The sequence below is a fragment of the Primulina huaijiensis genome, chromosome 6 (assembly GCF_012295235.1).
Source record: "Primulina huaijiensis isolate GDHJ02 chromosome 6, ASM1229523v2, whole genome shotgun sequence".
NCBI classification, from domain to species: domain Eukaryota; kingdom Viridiplantae; phylum Streptophyta; class Magnoliopsida; order Lamiales; family Gesneriaceae; genus Primulina; species Primulina huaijiensis.
The window spans coordinates 15,598,604-15,622,403 of record NC_133311.1 but is presented as its reverse complement, the minus strand read 5'-3'; the positions used below and the strand labels follow the sequence as shown (position 1 = coordinate 15,622,403).

The following is a 23,800-nucleotide window of genomic DNA, read 5'->3' as shown; positions in this document are numbered from 1 at the left end:
GGCTTAGATAAGGTGTCGGGCCTGATCATGTCTCCTGAACTTGAATAAGGTGTCGGTGCCTCATGTCTTCCTGGCTTAGATAAATGATTTTTGCTTATCATACCGAGACGTCATGCCTCCTGAAATATATTGATTGTTTTCCCGGGCTACGTGGGAAATATCTCCACCTCTTCCTCCTCATGTGTGTGATTTTGGTAAGAAGGTAACTTGTCTGTCGTTGCATCTTGACCAGCTGCCACTATCAACTGGGCCAGTTCTTCTGGAGCAATAGTGATGGTTGGTTGAGGGTCACAAGGGAACGAATTATCCCGGGGGACCCCTTAATCTATGGTCTCTCTTCTAGAGGGATCCCTCTGAGTTGAGTTTCGAGTGAAAGTCATATCTACGTCTATAGATCCGATTCCCCACAGACGATGCCAATAATAATGCCCGTGTTCATTCGATGAGTTGGGTAAGAAATCTACCGAGAAAAGATGTGTACTTTCCTTGTGAAGACTTTACCTGGTGGGATGACCCTAAGTGGCCTGGCCTATGCTATGTGTACTCTCGACCAAGTAGGATGATCTCTGGTGGTCTGGCCTGCCATTTACTGTGAGTACTCTCGACTGAACAAGATGAGCTTGAGTCAGATGATTTTCACACACTCAAAAAAGAAAATTTCATTGGGGCACCGGAAGGTTTTCCACCGTAGCCACTCCGATGGTGAAGTCAGTACAGAGCTCACTGAGTAAAGATATGATTTATTTAATATAGTAGAATGAGGTATCTCATGTCCTAAATGAATGAGCAAACCTAGGTATTTATATGTGAGAAGATGAACTCAATTGCAGCACATGAACGTTGTTTCTGATTAGACATCTATCCATGCCCTCCCTTCTGGCATTAGACACGGTGACCCATATTGTCTCTGGTCTTGTCATTAACACTGATTTGTCATGTTAATGATTATGAGATATGTTGACCCATACTCATGGGCCCTGCTCCCATTTTTACATGGTCGGTCTGAGTAGGGAAGAAACGACTTGGACGGAAGTTGTGCCCGAGTCGAATGACCAAAAAATGTGGAAAGGAACACACATGTCAATTACATTTAACTTAATCTTCTTAGGTGCCCTGGCTTGCTTGGTCAGGGAAGACTCCAAAGTGCTGCAAGTGTCGGGATGCCAAGAGCTTCCGTGCTTGGCCAGACACCTTTCCACATGGGCAATATTAATTAACCTTGTCTTGCTTGATCAAGAATATGAGTTGGGGCATGTATGAGTCTATAGTGGTCTGATATGCTTCCGGGTTGCTGCATGCCCGAACTTGTTTAAACATGTTACTTTTTCTTTATCTGGGATGGTTTCCACTCAGTCTCTTCCTGGCTTCTTAGGACTAACTCTGGACCGATCCTGATTTGGTCATGTCCTCCCTTCTTACTCGAGTCCAAGGATGACCAGATCCTTTCCAGAGCATCATCGGTGATGTTTCTGTTCGACGTTCACAAACATCAAAGTTCATGCTAAATACCAAAGAGTAATGATGATTCACATTGTTATAACAATCGAAATGTGATGTTTATGTTTACATACTTTAAAGTTCATGAATAATAATGATTCATACAATTATAACAATCGAAATGTTATGTTTCTATTTGTCAACTTTAAAGTCTCGTGCACACGCACACATATAGAGCGTTTTACGGTTCAATTTTTAAAATATTATATGTGCTGTGAATAAAGTCATATTTTGTATAATAATGATATAATAATAATAAAAAGAGAAAAATGAAATATGGTGTAAGTTGAGACGGAAGTACAAGGCAAGAACCAAAGCTGATTGTTCCTTGTTGGGACAATGTCACAATACCAGCAGCTCGAGTGTGTATCATGGGGCCTACTCAAAAGGAGAAATTAATTGTCTGCTGAGGCGCATTAAGCCGACAATCGGGGTCCACCCCATCTTGTCTGCCTTCTCCCACCGGTTTTCTTTTTCTTTACCCAAAATCCAAAGAAAGCGAGAACACTCACAACCCCACCTCAACACATTTCGTTTTACTTCAGAGGATTCTTGATATTTTTTTTTTTTGCGTAACAATCGAATCTTTCTGTGAAGAATAAGATTCCGACGGAGGAGAAAACGGCGGCGGCGGAGTAGTTTCAGGTGGCTCAGTTAAGGTTTCGGCTTTGTCCAGTGGAACATCGTGATGTCATCGGAAGCATCCTCTTCGTACATGGATGAATCTGAGCTGGAGTTGGGCCTAGGTCTCAGTCGTGCAGGCTCCGGCTGCAGCGGTGGAAATTTCATGACCAAGTCTTCAGCAGCGTCGCCGGCCGCGGTGGCGGGAGGTCAATGGGATCATCAGTATGCAAGAATCTTGACTGCTAAAGATTTCTCATCTGTAGCTTCATCATCATCTTCTTGTTCTTCTGTCACCAAAAGAACAGCTGAACCTTCTTCACCTCCAGGCCGCTCTGGAGTCAGGTATCATATTTTCTTGAATTGAAGCTATTTTTTTTTCCCGTTCTGTCAATCAAAGTTTACGTTATGCGAAATCTTAGATATTTCGATGTTAATATTTTGGCTCTGCAAGATCAGATTTTTTTTTTATCTGAATGGTGTACTTTGCATAAGAGATGGTGTCGATTGTTTTATATATGTTGTGATTTTGATTTTTATGATGTTTCTCTAAGAATTATTTATGACTTGATTTTTGCATAATCCAGTACATAAGATCATATTCATGATTCTATCTTTAGAGAGTGCAATGAAAAATATTCAAAATTTTATATGTAATTTTTCTGAAAATTCAAGTTAGCCAACCCAAATATATTAGATAGCCTCCTTGACTTTCATCATTCCCTTTTGGAACTTCCTGGATCCGGCCCTGATAGAAAGCAATATACTTCTCTCAACATGTCATGTTCGGCATAATGGATTGTGAAGTGGATTGGCATCGGAACTGGCCATTATGTTTCTTGGCGTAACCTTGCCAATAGACCTTATTTGTTGGTGATGCTGTTACACGTCTTGTTATTTTATTTCTGTCAAAGGAATTTTTTCTTAGATAGTTGGTAAATTAGTATAATATCGCTATTTTTGGATTTAATAGGAAACACCTATATTGTATGAGTGCAACTGATTCAAAGATGTCTCAAATGTTTTCTTTGATGGGATTATTCTTTTAATGTGAGTTTTACTTGCAGCAGTCATGTTGTGGGATGGCCTCCGATAAGAACTCACAGAGTGAACAGTTTGGTAAATCATACAAAATCGCCAGCAACCGAAGAATTTAATCTGGCTGTTGATAAATGTAAAAGCAAGAAAAATGTTGTTGATAATGCTGACTTTGGAAGCACCAGGAGCTGCTATTTTGTGAAGCAAATTCGACCCTTAAAAGCATCATTTTTGGTGAAGGTGTACATGGATGGGTTCCCTATTGGAAGAAAAGTAGACACGAGTGCCCATGACTGCTACGAGACTTTAGCTCAGACAATCGACAATATGTTTAGTTTCAATGAAGGAGTTGACTCAAGACGTAATTAATTTACCATCCTTTCACTTGTTCTGATGAAGTATCAATATTTTTTAAAATATTTTTCTTCAACAACTCGAGACTTGCGAGTTATTGTGTTTGTTTGATCCAATGTTGACTCCTAGGTTCCAATTATCATTTCTACCCCAAAACTGTACTTGTGTATAAATAAATTCCAAACGAGGAGCAACACAGCTTAGAAAATTGGTAAACTGAAACAAGAAAGATATGCATATTCTAGTACTTGGTCCGCCATAAATGTTTACTAGTGATGTTCTGATATGGCTAATGATTTGAGGGGTAACGACTTAGCTTACTGAAGCTGGAAATTGAATAGATTCTTAATAAATCTGTATTCTGAAAGCAATTTTCAGTATGACTGTATAAAAATCCCAGCTTTGTTGGAAATTTTAGTTTCAAGTATTTCCTTTATCGAGTTTCAACACTCATATGGTATGGTATCTCTCTTTTTTGTTGAATTATCAACTGATGGTTTTACCGTTATTAGGATCAAAAGTGGAGGAGCAAGCAAGAGGACCTGCAAGATTGTTGGGTGGTTTGTCCGACTTTGTGCTCACATATGAAGATAAAGAAGGTGATTGGATGCTTGTTGGTGATGTCCCTTGGGAGTAAGGCCTCTTATGGATGCTTGTTGGTGATGTCCCTTGGGAGTAAGGCCTCTTAATACTACATGTTCTCTAGTTAGTAGTTTACAACTCTTGTTGTATAACAATTTGAACAACGATCTTCACCCACTGTTATAGTATAGATAATGAAGCAATAAAGTAGACCTGTCACTGCAACAATTGCCCCAATGATCGTGTGTGTCGGCATATGTAACATGATATATGGGCAGTTGTGAGTTAACGCGGATTATAACTTTTGGATACTACTAATGCTCTGTCATACAATTGGTGTAAGTTGGCGCAGTTATTAAAAAGTGGGAAAAACATTTGCCCCTCCGATTCGTCGTGGCTAAATATATAGTAGTAAAATATTTGAAATGTGTCGTTGTCTGGCTTAAACGTATTTAAGTTATATCATTATCACTAGATGTAACTTTTTGTACAAAACCACAGGTGCTATGTAATCAACATCATGTTTACATCTGATGGTCTTATGGTTTTTTATCTTTTGTATCAGGATGTTTATAAGCTCTGTGAAAAGACTTAGAATTACGAGGACAGCCGATGCTAATGGACTTTGTACGGACTAGGTTTTCTCTGTGGATTTTTCCATGCCCGCTTGATGTTTCCTTGTGTTTACATGTCCTTTAATTCTCTTTTCTGGTGACAGCTCCAACGTCCCATGAAAAGAACAGGAGACAGTTATCAACACGAGTATAAGATGATGGAGAAACTCTATATCCTCAAAGAAGATCTTGGTGCGCTTTTCTTTCTTGGTTTTGATAACTTTTAGGCCTTACTAATACTTATTTGCAAAAAAACAGAAGTGATTTGATCTTTTTGTGTAGGTATATATATACTTGGGGTTGTCTTTTATTACGTTGTAAGTACGAAAGCATATTGTGATTGAGTTTAGATCTTTATAAACTCACAAGCTACTAAATTCCATCTCTGTGAATGGAAAAAAATGTGAAATCAACTTTTATACTGGCTGTGTTTTTCATTTTATTTCATGTTTTCAAGGCAATATTTACCTGATGGTTGAATCTTTAATCAATGGTATAACAAGATAAACTACAGTATTATTTGCAAGATGAATGAATCCTCCCTATATCCCTCCAAGTCCAGAAACAAAATATCAGAACCTCTGATCTTAGTAAAAGCTAATCGAACAACCACGGCCGAAAAGCAACTTCTAATTATTTCTCAAAGAACGCCATTTACAGGTGAGACACTGAATATTGGCTTGTCCTGGTCATCAGCAGCATTTCCTCCTGTGCAGCTGCTACCTTTCCTCCGAGGCTTCGCTTCTTCAAGAATAGTTAAAACGTCTCTCATCGAGGGTCTATCCTTTGGTAGTTTAGCTGTACAAAGTATAGCAATTCTTAGAACTAAAAGCATCTCTTCTTGAACGTGTTTGGTATTTCCTACACTGGAGTCTAAAGCTTCTTCTAGTGGCTTGTTTTCACGCATCTTTTTACGTATCCATTCGACAATATCTACAGATTCTCCAAATTCAGGCTCCAACGGTCTCCTTCCGGTGAGAAGCTCCATCAGTACTACACCGTAGCTGTAAATATCGCTCTTCTCGTCAACTTTCAACGTGTATCCGTACTCTGTCAAGAAAACATTGGAAAAAAATCTTGAAATTTGATTGAAAATTGATGTTATTTAGCATAACAACAGAAGGAAACACATTCTGTAACTGACCAGGGGCTATATACCCATAAGATCCTGCAACCATTGAAACTGTCTCATTCTTTTTAACCATCATTTTAGCCAACCCAAAATCAGCAATTCTTGCCTCAAGATTGGCATCAAGCAATATGTTGTTCGACTTCACGTCTCGGTGTATAACAGGTGGATGACAATCATGGTGGAGATAAGTGATCCCTTGTGCTACTCCAAGGGCTATATTATATCTTGAAACCCAATCCACCAGTATTCTTTCTGATTGTTTTCCATGTAAAGCATCTCCAAGGCTACCGTTTTGCATAAACTCGAAAACGATCATTGCATCAGAATTATTGTGTAGAAATCCCAACAGCCTTACAATATTTCTATGCCTTAATCTTCCTAAAAGATTTACCTCTCCTAGAAGATCACCACTACCTTTTAATTCAATATCTGTTACCCCCCTCCACAGCTTCTTGACAGCAAAAGAGGTGTTTAATCTCTGTATCTCAGCTTTATAAACTGTACCCGTTGCTCCCAATCCGATCACATTTGATTCCTTGATGCAAGCTAGAATGTCATTGCTGTTGAAACCAATTTTTTGAAATGCCATTAGTCTCCAAGGCCATTTCCCATTGCTGGTTTCGAATCTTTCTTCAAAGCAGTTCCCATCCTGCCATTTTCGGTACACATACAGAGATGCAAAACCTGCCAGGAAAACAGCTAAAATAAGTGAAATTCCTATTAGCCATCCTCCAAGAACGTGTTTGTTATGCAGGGTTCGTTTTTCCGATGAATCTGCTGCATTTTGTGGGCAAGGTGGAAGCACGCCACCACAAAGACCTGAATTTCCTTCAAGGTCATCAGGATTGATTGTTCTTAACATCCCATTCGCAGGAACAGGCCCCTCCAGCTTGTTGTAAGAAACATTAAGCATTTCCAAGGCTGGAGAATTCCCGAAATTTTCAGGTATCCCTCCAGTCAGAGAGTTGTTTGACAGATCCAGGACGGCCAATGAAGGCATGCTTGCAATTGGCTTTGGAATCGGTCCAGTTAACTGATTGTTCCGAAGGTTCAGAGATACCAGTTTTTCGCATGAAGCAATGCCAGCTGGAATGCTTCCAGTGAAGTGGTTTGAGGAGAGATCGAGCACAGAAAGCGAACAGTCTTGGAACTGATCTGGGATTTCTCCTACCAAATCATTACCCGAGGCCATGAATGTTTGGAGATTAGGAATGGAGAGAATCAAAGAAGTTAAAGAAGATTGAAGGTAGTTTCTTGACAAATCAATGAACAAAAGTGAAGTTGACGTTGAGAGGTCATGTGGGATTTGGCCTGTGAGATTGTTATTTGCAAGCTCAAGCCTCTGAAGTTTGCCAAGCTTGCCAAAACCAAAGGGTATTGTGCCCGAAAGATGATTATTTTGCATCCTGACACGAACTAAAGATTCACATTTTGATAAACCAGGGGGAATTGAATCAGAAAAGGCATTGTTAAATAAAATCAGCTTAGTTAGATTGCCTTTACTGCACAAATTCGAAGGAATAGGACCCGAAAAGGCATTTGATGAAACGTCCAGCCATTGAAGTGCGGAATGTTGGCCTAGACCACTTGGCAAGGGGCCTGATAGAGAGTTGTTCCAGAGCTCGAGAACCTCTAATTGAGTCAATCCTGCAATGGCAGCAGGAACCGAACCTGACAACCGGTTCAACATCAGATTCAAAAGCTGCAAGTTCCCAAGATCAGCTATTTGGGCTGGAATTTCACCAGATAGCATGTTGTCTGAAAGATCCAAAACCTGCAATGAAGTCATGTTCCCAATCTCTGGTGGAATCTCGCCTTCAAACTCGTTTTTGTACAGAAAAACAGTATTCAACCGCTTCAATTTTCCCAGTTCTGCTGGTATTGACCCTCCAAGATTGCCTATTGCCAGATCAAGATACACCAGATTACTAAGATTCCCAAATTCCACAGGAATCCCACCTTCAAACTCATTATATCCAAGAACAACGGTCTCCAGAGCCGCCAATTCGCCAATCTCCGCCGGTATCCTCCCTGTCAAATTATTCCCCGAAAGCCCCAGAAACTTTAATCTCCTCAAATTCTTGTAATTTTTTGGAATCGAGCCTTCAAAGAAATTCCCTCTCAAGTCGAGACTCTCAAGAAAAGTTGCATTTCCAAGATCTTCAGGCAAATAACCAGAAAAGTTATTTCCAGAAGCATTGAGGGCCACCAATCTATGAGCCATTCCAAGACCAACGGGGAACTGGTTAATAAAAAGATTCTGACTCAGATCGATCCACTGAAGTTCAGTGAGATCAGACAAAGATCTCGGCAATGGCGACTGGAACCCATTGCAGCATAAGTTAAGAGAATTCAAACTCTTCAATCCCTGGATTTCATCACGAATCTTCCCGCTAAGATTCATACGAGAAAGATCAAGATTTTCAACAAAACCATCGGAGTTGCATTTCACTCCAGTCCAGCTGCAGTGAACTGAACTACCGGACGATGCATTTTCTTGCAATCTCCAGTTTTTAAGCTCATCCATTGGATCAACAAGACTTGCTTTAAGCAGCAGCAGTATCGAAGATTCATGATTGGATTCAATCGCCTCCGCCACCTTAGTGTGACAAAGAACGTAAAAACAGGTGCCAAAATGCAGCCAAAAGAAGAAAAACCTGTTTTTCAACTTCATTTTGCTTTAAATTTTTCTGGGAATTGGATTCTTTTCTTAATTTTCCACCATCTTTCCAACGTCAAGAATCATCAAGATTGATGATGGGCCTAGTGGGGGTGGTGTCAGAAATCGAAACTGAGTAATGATATATGGAAAACAGATGGGGAAGAACATTGAATGATTGATGATTATTGAAAGATTAATGATTTAAAATTGAATTAACCATGTGAAGATTAATTTTTTTTACAAATAATCAATAACAAAAACAATAATTCGTGAGATCTCGGGTTCCGTAAAAGCTGTGGATACAAATAAAATTGACTCGGAAATTTGGCTTTTCTTGAAATGTAATCCGACAGGAAACATGGCGATAATTTGTGATCAGGAGTCAAAATTAGTTGGTATACAAAGTTCATTAAACGGGAAATTGGACTTAACTCCCGAACCGTCGTTTTTTTTTGTGTTCAGTTCCTGGGTACTTTTTTAGTACCACATTTTCACATGAAGTGTACCACATTTTCACATGAAGTGTACCACAATTTGTATGACATAGTACCACAATTTTGTGGGTAGGGAGTGAACCCAAATAAATGTTTTGGTTGGGGATTTTTCACCAACTTCCCCTTGATTAAAAAACAAGATTATTTTTTATTCAGAAATATTCAAAACTTTTAACTAGAAAGAATGGAATTCAAATTGTGGACACCGCAAAGATCTTTCGGTTCTATGACCTGTGTGATCTCGAGTTCAAATGCCATTCGAGAGGATAATTTAAGATATTTTACACTTTAGATAGATTATCCTTTACTCCATTCTGTATAAAAAAATACCGTGAAATGCAAATCAACAAGTAATGTGGCTAATAATTAATTTTTTCAAGGGATTATAATTAAAAACCTATAATTTGATGCAACCAAGAACTTTTATGAGCTTATATTATACATAAGACTTTTTTTAGACGATCTTATTGGTTAATTTTGTAAGTTAAATATTATATTTGGGTAAAGAGTATTACTTTTGACATTATTTTTATACTAAAAATATTACTTTTTATTGTAAATATTGATAGAGTTAACTTGTTTTACGAATAAGTATCTGTGAGACCGTCTTACAAGTATCTATTTATTATATATCTTATATGTTGTTTTACGAGGACATAAAGTATAAACTTGACATTAAAACTCGATCTTATGTGTCAATTTTGTGACGCTGGTATTTTATTCGAGTCATCTATGAAAAAATATTATTTTTTATTGTAAATATGGACACGACACATCTCACGAGTACATATCTATGAGATCATCTCACAAGAGATGAGAGATCAACATGCTCATATTTACGATAATAAGTAATAATTTTGGTATAAAAAATAATATTTTTTCATAAATAAATCTATCTCATAAAATTAACTTAGGAGTTCGTTTCACAAATTTTTTCCTCTTTTCATTTTGTTGTTGTTCCTATTATAAGTTTGCATATTCATTTCTGAACGATGTAACAGAAAAAGTAATGATTTAATTATTAGTTTTAACAAAAAATTAGTTGGTGTTCTATTTTCAGGAAAAAAATAATAATTTGCGCCTTGTTTGTCAAATGATTCTTTATGTGGTAAACTGTACCATACTCATTTAGTTGTCATTGAATTCAACTTCCAAGAGTGACAATGATAATATGGAGGCTTCTTCGTTGCCAGCCCCACCCAATGGACAATTAAATAATTTAATTTTAGGAACAAAATTGAAAAAAAAAAACACACAAATTATCTATATATATCGACTTCAGAAAAACAATATCCATATATAATTAAAATATTAAATTTGATTTATATTAATGTTTTCATAATAACTTCGATGATCGAATCGGTTTACTTCAAAATAGTGGTTTATTCGATCGGATCAAAACACTGTTATATTATATTTACTATAAAGTAGATAATAAATAACACTTCCCCGTATTTACCGAAACAGCAGCAGGACATGATATCATGTACATTGGAACTTGGTTAGGTAATATTTCACAAAAAAATTATTTATTTCAATAATTTCACATGCAAAATAAAATAATTATTTGGGTGATATTTCACATGCATGCATGTTTAAATAATCATAACACATAAACAAATCACAATGCCATGTGAAAATAATAGTTCCCATACATCACCATTATTAGAGAGAGACATATAAATATATATATTTTTTCCTTACTTCATGATTGAGTTTAGTATTCTTTTGCGTTATACGAATCATCCAATCTATAATTAAAATGAAAAATAATATTTTTTTATAAATCGGATCAAATTAAAAATCCGTCTCACAAAATTGACATGTAGATCGTCGCACATAAATTTTTGTTATTGAAATTATATTATCTTCTTTCATTTTTTTCCTTCAAATTTTAATGTACTAAGATTTTAAGATTATTCGATAACTCGTTCCGTCATCGTCGTATTTTATATTTAAATTTTATGTTGTTATAATCGTATTATTTGTCTACAAATTCAAGTTGCATGTACCATTGAGATCAAAAATCAAAATTTAAGTGATCTTATTTTATTTATTTATTTATTTATTTATTTATTAAATTAATTTTAGTTGTTGAGATGGCTTCACATGGAATTGTGCAATTATGAGGGAAAAAGATTCATAATACGATCAAATGTGATGGCGATTGAACACGTGGCACGTGCAACAAACGTGGGCTCACTGATTTATGGGCCAAGAGAATCAACATTTTAATTTTATGGGCTTAAAGTTGGGCCCTTGAAGTCACGACTACTCTTTATTATTCAATGATTTGACAACACGTTTGAGTTTTTTTTTTAAAAAAAATAAACAAGACGTATAATATAAAATTAAATTCTGAATAATCACATAAAAATTTAAAGTTGGTGGGGGATGTGTGTGACTCTTCGTAACAGACTTAGACATGAAAACAATTTCTCGAGCCAAAAAGCGTGAACATCTTGATTCATTGATCTAAATACAAAAACAAAATGACAAAATGAGAAATCCAAAACTAGGATTTTACAATTTTATGCAGTTAAACTTAAAAACGTTTTGGTGATTTAACAAAGCAAGAGCTTAACCAAACTGAATTCAAGAAGAAAACTGATTATTCATGTGTATGTGTTTCATAAACTAAACTGTTAATCAGAGTCCTATCAACAGTCTAAGCAAAACTGTTAGTTTATTATTTGAAAGAAAAAAGTCACTGATGATAATAGGCAAACTGATACAAAAAGTCGTCTAAAAGAAGCCAAGATGATCAAATGACATCTGATGGAGCCTTTTGCTCCAGTAGATCAGTTAGTCTAAATCAAACATTCTTGCGAAATCTTTGTAACCGAGAGTAAGAACTCTTACTGCTAATTTGTTTAAGTTTGTGATATACTAAGAGTTTCAGTTAGGCAGTGTTATAAGTCCTGCTTAAGTGGGTAATTTCAAAGTTTTGTAGTTATCAAAGTTTTTTAGTGAAATTTCTTTCGTATACTAAGAGTTTCAGTTAGGCAGTGTTATAAGTCCTGCTTAAGTGGGTAATTTCAAAGTTTTGTAATTATCAAAGTTTTTTAGTGAAATTTCTTTCGTAAGAAAGAAGGGGTTACAAATATAGGGAAGCTCCAAAAGATAAACGTGATGAAAGCCTGTGAGTGAAGAGCTTTTCGGAGATACTTGAATTCAACATTTCGCATTTCTTCCAGCTTCACTCTGTATCTATCCTCCCAAGCTTGCAGTTTAAGAATCCTCATGTTCCTGAGGCATTCAGAGGTCCTCATCATCCTATATCATCCTTTGCAGCCATTAATCTATCTTGGTAATCTTCCTGAATCCTCGTTAGTGGGACAGTTGCGACAATCGATATAATGGTGGCTATGAGAGTCGCAACAGATGCAATGCCCACATTTTTAAACAGAATTGCCAGGGCAAGAATAATTTGGAAAGGAAACATCCATAAATAATGCAGATACCAAGAATAGTCTCCTACTCTTTGAACATCAACAGCCATGTAGTTAACAACCTCGCCACTGGTGTGATTTTGCCTAGCTGAGCTTGAAAGTCTGAGTCCTTTTCGATACACCATTGCCGTTAGAGCCGATCTTACGTGCACACCCAAAATATCAACCCCAAGATACCATTGCCGGGTTGTTAGGGTCTCTATCAACTTGGAGCCAAAAAAAATTCCAGCAAGAATATAGCTTTCATGGCGGAAAGTTTCCTTTCCTCCTAGGTAGTCGACAAAGTAGCTTATCATGTATGGACCTACATACGAGACCAAAGTGTTCACAGCAGCAAATATTGCATTACATGCTGCCTCTTTCCAAAAGGACTTGAGAATGGCCCAGGCTAAAGAAGGCTGATTCAGAGGATTCTCATCCTTCAACTTAGAGATGTAAATGAACCAAACCGTTTGCGAGCTATTCGAAGCTCGGCTCGATAAAAAGCTCGTTTGAATTTGTTTGTTAATCATATCAAACCAATCCCAAGCTCGATTTTGAACTCGAAAATTTAATCAAACCAAGCTCAAGCCTAAGGATATTCGGCTCGTGAGCTCGCAAACATGATCGATAATAGGCTCGTGAGCTCGAGCTCGGCTCATTTAGGTGGCTCGTAAGCTCAAGTTCGAGCTCGAGTCGTTTTAGTGGCTCGTATGCTTGAGCTTGACTCATTTGTTGAGTTAAAAAATAAAAATATTAGTATTAATGTCAATGGAAGGAATGAATACAAGACATGTTTGAAAAAATGATGAATTCACACCATTTAGTCACAATTACATTTTTAATCTTATGTGCATATCATTATACTAAAATGTTCTTTAAATTTTCCTATTAAGGCATCGCCTAGTAGAGGAGCAGAGTGAAGGAGAAAAATTAAATCTTCATACTACGGCATCGCCTAGTAGAGGAGCAGAGTGGAGGAGAAAAATTTTATTTTCCTGTTAAGGCATCACCTAGCAGAGGAGTTAGAGAGTAGGGGTATTGAATTTTTATCTTCATACTAAGGCATCGCCTAGTAGAGGAGCAGAGCCGAAGAAGATAATTTTTTTTTATTTTCTTACTAAGGTACCGCCTGGTAGAGGAGCAGAGTGAAGGAGAAAAATTAGATCTTCCTACTACGGTATCGCCTAGTAGAGGAGCAGAGTGGAGGAGAAAAATTTTATTTTCTACTAAGGCATCGTCTAGCAGAGGAGTTAGACGGTGGGGGTATTGAATTTTTATCTTCCTAATAAGGCAACGCCTAGTAAAAGAGCAAAGGCGAAAAAGAAAAAAAATTTTTATTTTCCTACTAAGGTACCGCCTGGTAGAGGAGCAGAGTTAAGGAGAAAAATTATATCTTCCTACTACGGCATCGCCTAGTAGAGGAGCAGAATGGAGGAGAAAAATTTTATTTTCCTGCTAAGGCATTGCCTAGCAGAGGAGTTAGAGGGTGTGGGTATTGAATTTTTATCTTCTTACTAAGGCATCGCCTAGTAGAGGAGTAGAGGCGAAGAAGAGAAATTTTTTTTTATCTTCTTACTACGGTATCGCCTAGTAGAGGAGCAGAGTGGAGAAGAAAAATTTTATTTTCCTGCTAAGGCATTGCCTAGCAGAGGAGTTAGAGGGTGGGGGTATTGAATTTTTATCTTCCTACTAAGGCATCGCCTAGTAGAGGAGCAGATGCGAAGAAGAGAAATTTTTTTTATTTTCCTACTAAGGTACCGCCTGGTAGATGAGCAGAGTGGAGGATAAAAATAAATTTTCCTACTAAGGCATCGCCTAGTAGAGGAGCAGAGTGTAGGAGAAAAATTAAATCTTCCTACTAAGGTATCGCCTAGTAGAGGAGCAGAAGCGAAGAAGAGAAATTTTTTTATTTTCCTGCTAAGGTACCGCCTGGTAGAGGAGCAGAGTGGTGGAGAAAAATAAATTTTCCTACTAAAGCATCGCCTAGTAGAGGAGCAGAGTGCAGGAGAAAAATTAAATTTTCCTACTAAGGCATCGCCTAGTAGAAGAGCAGAGTGAATGAGAAAAATTAAATTTTCCTATTAAGACATCGCCTAGTAGAGGAACAGCGTGCAGGAGAAGGATAATTCCCTGATTAAGCACTACCTTGCAGAGGAGTTAATCGGTGAGACCATCGAAATCTTTATTTTTCTGCTTACGGTAGAAGGGGAGGAGAGTTGGAGATTTTATTTGCCTTAGCGGTTTAATAATGTCAGATATATACTCGAAAGAAGTAATAAATTCAAATGCAAAATACTCAATCTTGCATAAAGCGAGTTCGTACATGCCAAAAGTGCGCAAAAGGAAATAACCAAATGTAAACATCGCAAAAGTTGCATAATACTACGGAACGTAAAGCAGTGCAGAAAATAACAGAATATGGCCCGAAGGCATACAATGTCTACATAAATGAAAAAATAAAATAAGTAAAGGTGCTCGGTCTAAGAATCTGGGGGGAGCCTCGCTATGAAACCCTCAATGTCAATGAAGTCAGTAGGGGCGCCTGACGGAGGATAGACCTGAGCCTTGAAGAGGCCGACTGCACCCTCAAAACCCACCTCCAGGAAATGATAAGCTTTAGGGGCGCAGATCTCGTTGAACTCATCGGACTTGAGGAGTTCCTCCTTGAATGAAAAGGCTTCGGAAGCATGTTGCGCCTGGGAGTCCTGGATGTCCTTACGGATTTTTGATGCTCCATCTCGAGCATTCTTTAACTCTTCTTTCAGCCTCTGGTTCTCCTTCGTGTGGTCCTCTGTCAGTCGCTGAAGCTCCTGTTTCTCTTTCAGAAGCTCTTGTTTCTCCTTCAGAAGCTCGTCACCTCGAGCTTGGGACTCCGAAAGCTCCTTACCATGCGTCACTTTCATCTCGTCAATGGTAACCTGGAGCTGATCGCGAAGAGCCTTGGCCTCGCGTAAGTCTTGACAGGCGCTAGATCGAGTGGAATTGGCACGCTCAACCAACTCCCCCACGTACATCATGCCCTGAACAAGTAGACAAGAGTGAAAAGACGACAAGAAAATCAAACATGTATTGGACATAAATCTAAAGACTAAAAGGAGAAGTATACCTCAGTGATACTGCTACATGTCCGGCGAGTGAGTTCAGACCACGCCAGTGAACTCATGAACGCTGCATCCGCGTCGGAAGGAAGCTGATACATTATCTTCTAAGCCAAATGAGTAGGATCCCGCCCCACGATGGCCGAATCGGGGGTGTATAAAGGATGTACCCCCGATTCAGGGAGAGGCCTGTCATCTGACCCGGACCTTTCTGGAGGACGTAAGGGCTGGGCGAGGGCTCGGTTGGTGCGGTGGCGTGGGCGATGCGAGGTGTGTGGCGAGGCGGTGGCTTGCACTCGCTGAGGGCAGCGTGGCGAGGCTAGGGCGAGGGTGAGCGTAAGGGCAGTGTGGCGAGGCGGCGAGGCTTGGGGCTCGGCGAGGGCAGCATTGCGAGGTTGGGGCGAAGCTTGGGAGAAAGTGAGTGTGTGGGAGGGGGGGTGAGGCGGACGTAAGGGCTGAGCGAGGGCTCGGCTGGTACGGTGGCATGGGCGATGCGAGGTGTGTGGCGAGGCGGTGGCTTGCACTCAGCGAGGGCAGCATGGCGGGGCTGGGGCGAGGCTTGGGCGGGGGTGAGCATGTGGGCGGGGCCGAGGCGAGCGTATGGGCTGGACGAGGGCTCGGCTGGTGCGGTGGCGTGGACTCGGCGAGGCAAGTGTGCGTGAGGTCTGGCCAGCGCTCGGGGATGATGAAGCGCACAGGTGAGACGTAGACGGGGAGAGCTGGTGAAGAAATTGAAGTGAAAATTCTGGTGGGGAGAAGTGAAATTGAAGTGAGGAGGGGACCCCTGTTTATAGGGGAAGTCCGACCAAATCTTTCCTTTCAAAACAGGATTGCGATTTTGTTTGTTTCCAACTTTTTGGAGATTGACGAACGACTGGAAGAAAATGCACAACTCGCACCTGGTAACCCGAGAACAACACAACTAATCAAACTTCGAACCTGCGATTCAGTTCGACTCGGGAGAGGGAGACTGGTGATACCCCATGGATGGGCCCCTGGCCCATCCCTAGCCCAAATGGAAGACAGGCCCACCAAAGGCCAAGTATTCTCCTATAAATACCAGATTTGAGCGTATGATAATTCGTTCACTATATTGTTTTCAGCAGCGCCCTTAGCTGCTCCCCCCCATATATCCTCAGTCTCTGACTCAAGCGTTGGAGAGGCTACGCCGGGACACCCTCCCGGCCCCCTTCTAACGATCTTATTCTTGATTTCAGGCTTAGGGAAATTTTAAAACCTGTGTCTGGACTAGTGACACTGCTGGACGCGGACCCCAAATTTTCCGTGAGTATAAATAACGATTAATAAAAAATACAGAATCCTGGCCTGGCCCGATGGCGCTTTTATGATAGATTTATTTATCGAGCCTGTAGCAATGGCCGTCGCAAAATTTGCTGCATTTAAACAAACAGAAACAGGGTCCTTTGAAGGTTAGATAAATACACCGCCAACCCTCAGCTATCAGCAATACTACTTGATGGGGTGATGATGAAAGAGGAAAAAAAAGGCAAGAAAAAGTGCGCAATCCACCGTACGCCTAAGATATATACGTCGGCATAGGTTTTACAAAAAAAAAAGTTGCATCTTTTCAACAGTTTGATCGTACATAATCACTGTGATTATGATATATCATTTGAATGAATGGGATAATGATCAAAACCATTAAACATCTTTCAGCTGGGTTCGTGTTAGCCCTTAGAATCGTTTTACCTTTTGTACTGTTGTGCGCCGCCCTGTGTACCGCCGTCTGAGAGCAAAGACACAATTTGAACGTTCGAATAGAATAAAAATTATGTCTTTCATAGTTTGTTTGATATAGTATCATATGCATTATATATATATTATATACACACAATCGAAAGATTTACAGGTTCAGGTCGTTTTCTGCTGATAGAGACGAGTTTGAATGTTTTTCAACATGGGTTTTATATTTTCTAAAAAATGACGCAATGTATCTCCAATTTAAAGCTTTTATTCATTCTCAAGTAAAACATAATTAGAATGTACATGGTTGTCTAGGCAATATTCTCCGATTTTCAGGTCGAGAATAAGAAATTATAATATTTAGTAATAAAATATTTGAAAAATAATATATAAAACAATAAATTTTTTTTTTGGTGAGAACAATAGATTTGTCATACGTTCAATATCTTTGCTGATATTATCTGACGCTCGGATCTCATGATGTGGTTGTGTTATTTGGATTTTTGATAACAATCTCCTGAACTCATATTCAATTCAACCTCGATATATACAAATACGTTCAAGTGTCTTTCATGCTAAGGTGTTAGTTCGACAAATCGGTGAAGTTCTCACACTTGATTCAGTAGCTTGGTGTCTATCCATTTGAGGATGTTGAAATGTCAGTCGTACAATGTTAAGATTGAGACTTGAACTTAAGTCAACTCTAAAAACTAGTTCACGGAAGAAAGATTGTTCAAGATCATATATATAAGTCTCAATAATTTTATATAACCGATATTGGACAACAACATACAAAGCGACTTAAAGTTAGTCGAACATATAATTTCTAATATAAGTAGATGATTTGTGATTACATGCTCATGTATACCGACAAAAGTATACTGAGAAAATTTGTAAAATAATTTTGGTCAACTAATTTAATATACTTGAAGATGTCATTTTCTTAAATAAATAGTCGACCAAAGTTAAAAAACAAAATACTCCAAATATATGAATGCTAAATCCGTGACATAGTTATATGTCATATATGTTCATGGTCACATATAAATAAGATCCATATATTGGGTTTTTTTATAATTAATTTAAAATTTAAAATTTAATTCAAAAATAATTTGAAATTTTTTTTTTCAAAAATACTGCAATCCGTGCTTATGAAGCACGGATCATGGTCACGTGGAGCAGCGTCCGTGCTTCGTAAGCACGGACCATGAAGCGCGGACGCTCCAACGTGGAAGCATGAGGTGTCAACCTCCTTTCCTCACATCTCTTATCCCTCCGCCAATCAATTTCTTCTTTTCATTTTCTCTTCCTTCTTCATTCTTTTACCCATCCATTTTCATTTCTCCATTTCTCTGTATATCGCAAGTTCTCCAATCCTCAATGAAAAACTGTTGACATATCGTAGAACGATTTTTAGAAGATCGACAGCTTATTTAAGAATGGAAGATAATCGAGCTCCAGAAAATCCCAGTGTCCTCTATTTACAAGCGACACATATGTCGTCACAAGTTTCTTCCATAACAGTTGATGATATTGTTAAAGTGAAGAGATCAGACAATTTGATTTGGAAGTTATACACCGATAATTACATACACAATCGTGTGCTTGCATACTTGAATGATATGGGTTTTTATGCAGTTTTAGAATGTGGCCTACGAGTTTTTGATAATCATTTGATTACTGCTCTTGTTGAACGTTGGCGACGCGAGACACACACTTTTCATTTTACATGTGGTGAAGCAACAGTCACGTTACAAGATGTTTCAATAATTTGGGGTCTAAAAATTGATGGTGAAGCAGTCAATGGAACAGACGTGTCACATAAAGTTGAGGAATGGCAACACATCTGTTTGGATTTGTTGGGATTTCTTCCATCATCAAAATATTTGAAAGGTGGTCATTTGTCTATGACTGCACTACACGATCATTGCATGTCTAACCTTGTTAATGATGATACTTCAGAAGTAGATGTAGTGAAATATACCCGTTGTGTAGCGTTAATGATTATTGGAGGAATAATGTTTCTCGACTATCAAGTAGGGTCTGTTTGACTAATATTTTTGCAACTGTTACGGGATATTCATAACGTCAAGTCTTATAGTTGGGGTAATGCAGTTTTAGCATTTCTATACCGTGAGTTGTGTAACGCGTCACGTATAGAGAAGACTACAATGACTGGACCTTTATATATCATGCAGGTATACTTAATATAATTTGATTATTTAACACAATGTTTTTGTTAATTGTGTTGATCTATTTTTATTATTGTAAGCAGATATAGGCATGGAGCAGAATTAAATGTGTTAACCTCAACCGAGGTGGGTTAACATTAGTTGTACCTCCCGTTGATCCGAATGTTATTATTCCAGTTTCTCCGTATGGTGCACGGTAATATTTAAAAATTATTGTGATAATATCATATATATCTCGTATAAATTTTTGATATGTAATTAATTGTTTTTGTTAAATTGTAGGTGGAAAATTGGATTTAGTTACACACATTCGCCAACACATGCTGTAAGAATCATAAGGGATTCTTTAGATCGTATGAATTATAATGAGGTATTATACAATTTTAATATTTAATAGTGATTAAGTGAAGATTATTTTTATTTTGATTAAATGAATGTTTAATTTGAACAATTCTATTTTTTACAGTTTAATTGGATCGTTTACCAGAAGAATGACATAGATGTGAAGACGATCATTGATTCATACGACAACAAAATATGGCGATGTGTTTGTCCCCTTATATGCTTTGACATCGTGGAGATGCATCGTCCTAATAGGGTGATGCGATAATTCCGAAGACGACAATCAACTCCAGTGGCTGCCGTGGACAATGATGATCTGCATAATATCACGAGGATAGGTCATCGAAACACCAATTGGAGAGATTATCATCAAAATTCAATTGAGTTGTGGAATAGTAGGTTGAGGTATGTTGCTAAAGGGGTACGTCAGGGGCGATCGATGCAAACTGACGAAGACTACTTCCAATGGTATAATCGAATAACTGTATGCACCATATCACCTACAGTTAATGTCGTTGGTTTTCAACCATATCCGTACAATATTTTAGTCGGACAATTATTGGCCAACAAAATTTTAGTACGCCTTCTCTTTTTTTGCATAAGTCATCATTGGGGTAAGGAAGTGATATGGTTAGCCAACCAACTTGGTTTGTAGGAACCTTTACTACTATTCCGTCTACTGAGTTGAATATTGCAGGAACCTCTACTATTCAACCTGGTTTTTTAAGTTATTCAGGGATGGCTGACTTTCGTTCGTTTGGTCAGCAGGATTTTCAGACTCTGTCTTGGTCGAACATACACAGTTTTACAAATTTGCTTAATGTTGGTCCGCAGCATCTTGTACATGACATTCGATCACAGAGGGATGTTATTTCACCTATCACATTTTCAGGTTACTCGAATGAGGAAATTCCTGAAGATGTAGGGTTGCGTAGAGGTACTAGAAGATGCAATCCACCTGATTGTGGAACAGGGAGCCATATGTTTCATTGTAATTATGACGATGATTCTTTGAGTTGATTGTAACTATACTATTTCTATTGTTGTACCGTTTGTATTGTTACATCGTCGAAATTGTATTTTTTCTACATTATACTGATCATAAGCGAAAGATAAGCAGAACATAAGATGAAAAAAAGCTGAAGTGTTGAAAATAGACAAAGATGCACAATAAAACAAAGCCCGAATCAAACATATAAACCAACATGTCCAAAAAATGTTTAAACATTTACACATCCCAAGACAAAAAAATAAACAATCGAAAGATAAGATGAAAAAAATATAAGTGACGTCTTTGTCCTCAAATTTCTTGTTCTTCGTTTCGTGCTCATCTGCGAAACGTAAATTAAAATTAAAGAAGCCCAAACTTTAGTACATGCAATGTCTCCAAAGAATAAAATAATGAGATCACATACCTCATTCATTTACCAACAGGATTCGTTGATCACGACTCATCCTCGTCATTCTCTGGTGGTGGCACTTCCGATGCATCCCCTTGCTGCTGATAGTCATAATGAAAATGGAAGGGGGGAATGAACGACGGAGGTGGAGGGATGGTCCCTGGGTCAACACCCTCGTGGACTAGCATTGTGCGCATCATGGACTCGACATAGGCTAAATGTTCATTGACGTTCGCATTGACTTGCTCCTGATGAGCATTGAAGGCAAGAGTCTCATCTAGTTTGTCGTTTTGGGACCGCCTACGGGGCTGTGGGCGACGGTGCTCGATCCACCTGTATCTCCCTCATGAGTGGGAAAGTCTAACTGTCGTTTCGTGTACTTCTGCTACAAGTCATCTACACAAATGGGCTTAATTGGTTGCGGCCACTCCTCATCATCACGGAACACAACCCCTGCCCTCGCACAAAACTCTGACATGATAGTGGGAAATAAAAGCCCGATGTGTCTATTGTGANTCAACTAACGCATATAGCACCACGGCCCGCTCTTTTTGTGCTTCACTCTTGTGTGAGACCGGCATCATTCTCCTTGCCAAAAACAAATACCAAAGGGCAATATCGGCCGTCAAATATTTCTCATCAAAACAACTANCCTTGCCAAAAACAAATACCAAAGGGCAATATCGGCCGTCAAATATGGTGACCCTCCTACTGGTTTCCAGATCGTCCCAGGATGACACAGTTTGTCGATTATCACAGCGTAATCCGGGGCAACAACCAAAGCCTGGAAGGCGGAATCATCAACATCGGGCGTTTCTAATAATGCATTGATAGTACCCTAATCAAACGACACAAGTCTACCCCGAACAAAGGCCTTGTCATCCGTCCTCTCCCCCGCATTTGCATAAAATTTTTGCACCACCGATACCACCGCCGCGTTAGGTTGAGCCCCAAATTTTTCCCATCCCCGCATCTCTAACCCCACAAGAGGCCCTACGTATTGATCCTCCCTTTGCCTACGAAATCCCCGCTCGGTAATCGGGTTTCTATGAATTTTTGCATGTTCATACCGAGCCCTAGCCGCCTCATTCACAAATATACTTCTATCAAAGGAAGAAGAAGAAGAAGAACTAGGATTACCTTTCGACTTCTTAAGAGCCATGGTGATAGGAACTACATGTGGTGAAGTGGGTTGAAGAAGACGACCGGAGAATGAGAGAAGGGGAAGTGAAATTTGTATTGAGAGATTATAGATAAGGGGATTTGAGAAAGGGGAATTTTGAGTTAGGGATTTGAGAGAAAATGGGAAAAGGAAATTGTGTGTAGATAAGGTGGGAGGGGAAATAAGGTGGAGAGATAGGAATGGGAGAGGAGATGGGAGAGCGGCTTTATAGCCGCTCCCGCCCGAGCTGTAAATTACCGCTCGAGCGCGAGCGGCCATGGAAATTTTTTCCAGCGCCTCTCGCGCTCGAGCGATAATTCTTTACCGCTCGAGTGCGAGCGACGCTGGGAAAATTATTTCCCCAGCGCTCTTTTACCGCTCAGGCGCGAGCGGCACTGAGGAAAAAATTTCTCCAGCGCCTCTCGCGCTCGTGCAGTACTCTATTATTGCTCGGGCGCTGCCGGGACTAGAAATATTTTCCAGTCGCTCGCGAACACGAAGATTATTTGCCACTTTTTTTTTAAAAAAAAAATTCAACAAATAGATGTAAAAAAAACAAGGTATATAAATTAATTCTCATTAAAAATTTAAAGTGTTATTACATAATAACAAAAGACTTCATCGATGTTGTCTATCTCTAGAAACCGTTGTGTCCATCTCATTTCTCAATCGAGTTGTTCTGTCTCTACCAACTCTTCTTCTTTCACATCTAACCGGGTTGTGGTGCAACTCGAAAGTTGGAGGATCCCAGTATCGTTCATCTGCAAGAGGTTGAAATCTGCCCTCGTACGTTGCTAAGTACTCAGATATGTTATACCAGGGATGTACAAGTGTCGTGGGATCCAAGAAGTGCCACTTAGCGGTGCAAATAGCATGGGAACATGGGATGCCGAAAATCGTCCATTTACCACATGAACAATCACTCGTTGATAACTTGACCACCTGCATATGCTGTCCACGACATGGTCTTCCTACAGTTGCAACCGAAGCAGTTTGGTCACGTACATCGTATTTGGCAACACGATGTTACTAGATTTTCTCGCCCATTTCTCATACTTCCTACATGCATAATCTGACCACACCTGATTTTTCTGAACCATACGACCACCTCTTGTCACACGTTCAATGAAATATTGTACGCATCTCAGAAGTGTCAAGTGTACTATGACAGATATAGGAAGTCTACGAGCACCATTCAACACACTGTTTAAACACTCCGACATATTGGTTGTCATCACCCCACGACGCCAACCACCGTCATGAGCCAAACTCAATTTTTCTTTCGCAATCCCAGCCAAATATCGTTGCGCCAAAATGTTTTTTTGCTTGATCGCCTCCATTATTGATTCGAACTTACAAATTTGATTTTGTGTGCCTGCCGCCCAGTATAAATATTTCAAATGAACGTCTTTGAATTTAGCGTTAAAGTTTGAACACATATGTCTCAAACAAAAACGATGCAAACCGTAAGGAG

At 39.0% G+C, this 23,800-nt stretch overlaps 3 protein-coding genes across 6 annotated transcripts; 1 reads left to right on the top strand and 2 right to left on the bottom strand.

The window, feature by feature from the left end:
* Positions 1-1,890: 1,890 nt before the first annotated feature.
* On the top strand, positions 1,891-5,050 carry LOC140979680 (auxin-responsive protein IAA12-like). 4 transcript variants are annotated; one of them, XR_012175792.1, is made up of 5 exons: positions 1,892-2,463; positions 3,186-3,517; positions 4,023-4,185; positions 4,658-4,719; positions 4,811-5,050. XR_012175792.1 is itself a non-coding variant. In XM_073445185.1 (5 exons), the coding sequence occupies exons 1-5, from the start codon at positions 2,186-2,188 to the stop codon at positions 4,858-4,860; spliced, it is 843 nt and encodes a 280-aa protein (XP_073301286.1). In that variant the 5' UTR covers positions 1,900-2,185; the 3' UTR covers positions 4,861-5,050. The 4 variants fall into 4 exon arrangements, 3 of the variants coding, with proteins under 3 accessions (XP_073301288.1, XP_073301286.1, XP_073301287.1); XM_073445185.1 differs by having other exon boundaries at positions 1,900-2,463; positions 4,023-4,143; XM_073445186.1 differs by having other exon boundaries at positions 1,913-2,463; positions 3,189-3,517; positions 4,023-4,143.
* A 152-nt stretch (positions 5,051-5,202) lies between these two features.
* On the bottom strand, positions 5,203-8,908 carry LOC140979679 (uncharacterized). The gene is made up of 2 exons (XM_073445184.1): positions 5,851-8,908; positions 5,203-5,756 (listed from the first exon to the last, which is right to left on the bottom strand). The coding sequence occupies exons 1-2, from the start codon at positions 8,510-8,512 to the stop codon at positions 5,347-5,349; spliced, it is 3,072 nt and encodes a 1,023-aa protein (XP_073301285.1). The 5' UTR covers positions 8,513-8,908; the 3' UTR covers positions 5,203-5,346.
* Positions 8,909-14,908: 6,000 nt separating this feature from the next.
* On the bottom strand, positions 14,909-15,669 carry LOC140978523 (uncharacterized). The gene is made up of 2 exons (XM_073443656.1): positions 15,535-15,669; positions 14,909-15,448 (listed from the first exon to the last, which is right to left on the bottom strand). The coding sequence occupies exons 1-2, from the start codon at positions 15,625-15,627 to the stop codon at positions 14,909-14,911; spliced, it is 633 nt and encodes a 210-aa protein (XP_073299757.1). The 5' UTR covers positions 15,628-15,669.
* Between the last annotated feature and the right edge of the window lie 8,131 nt (positions 15,670-23,800).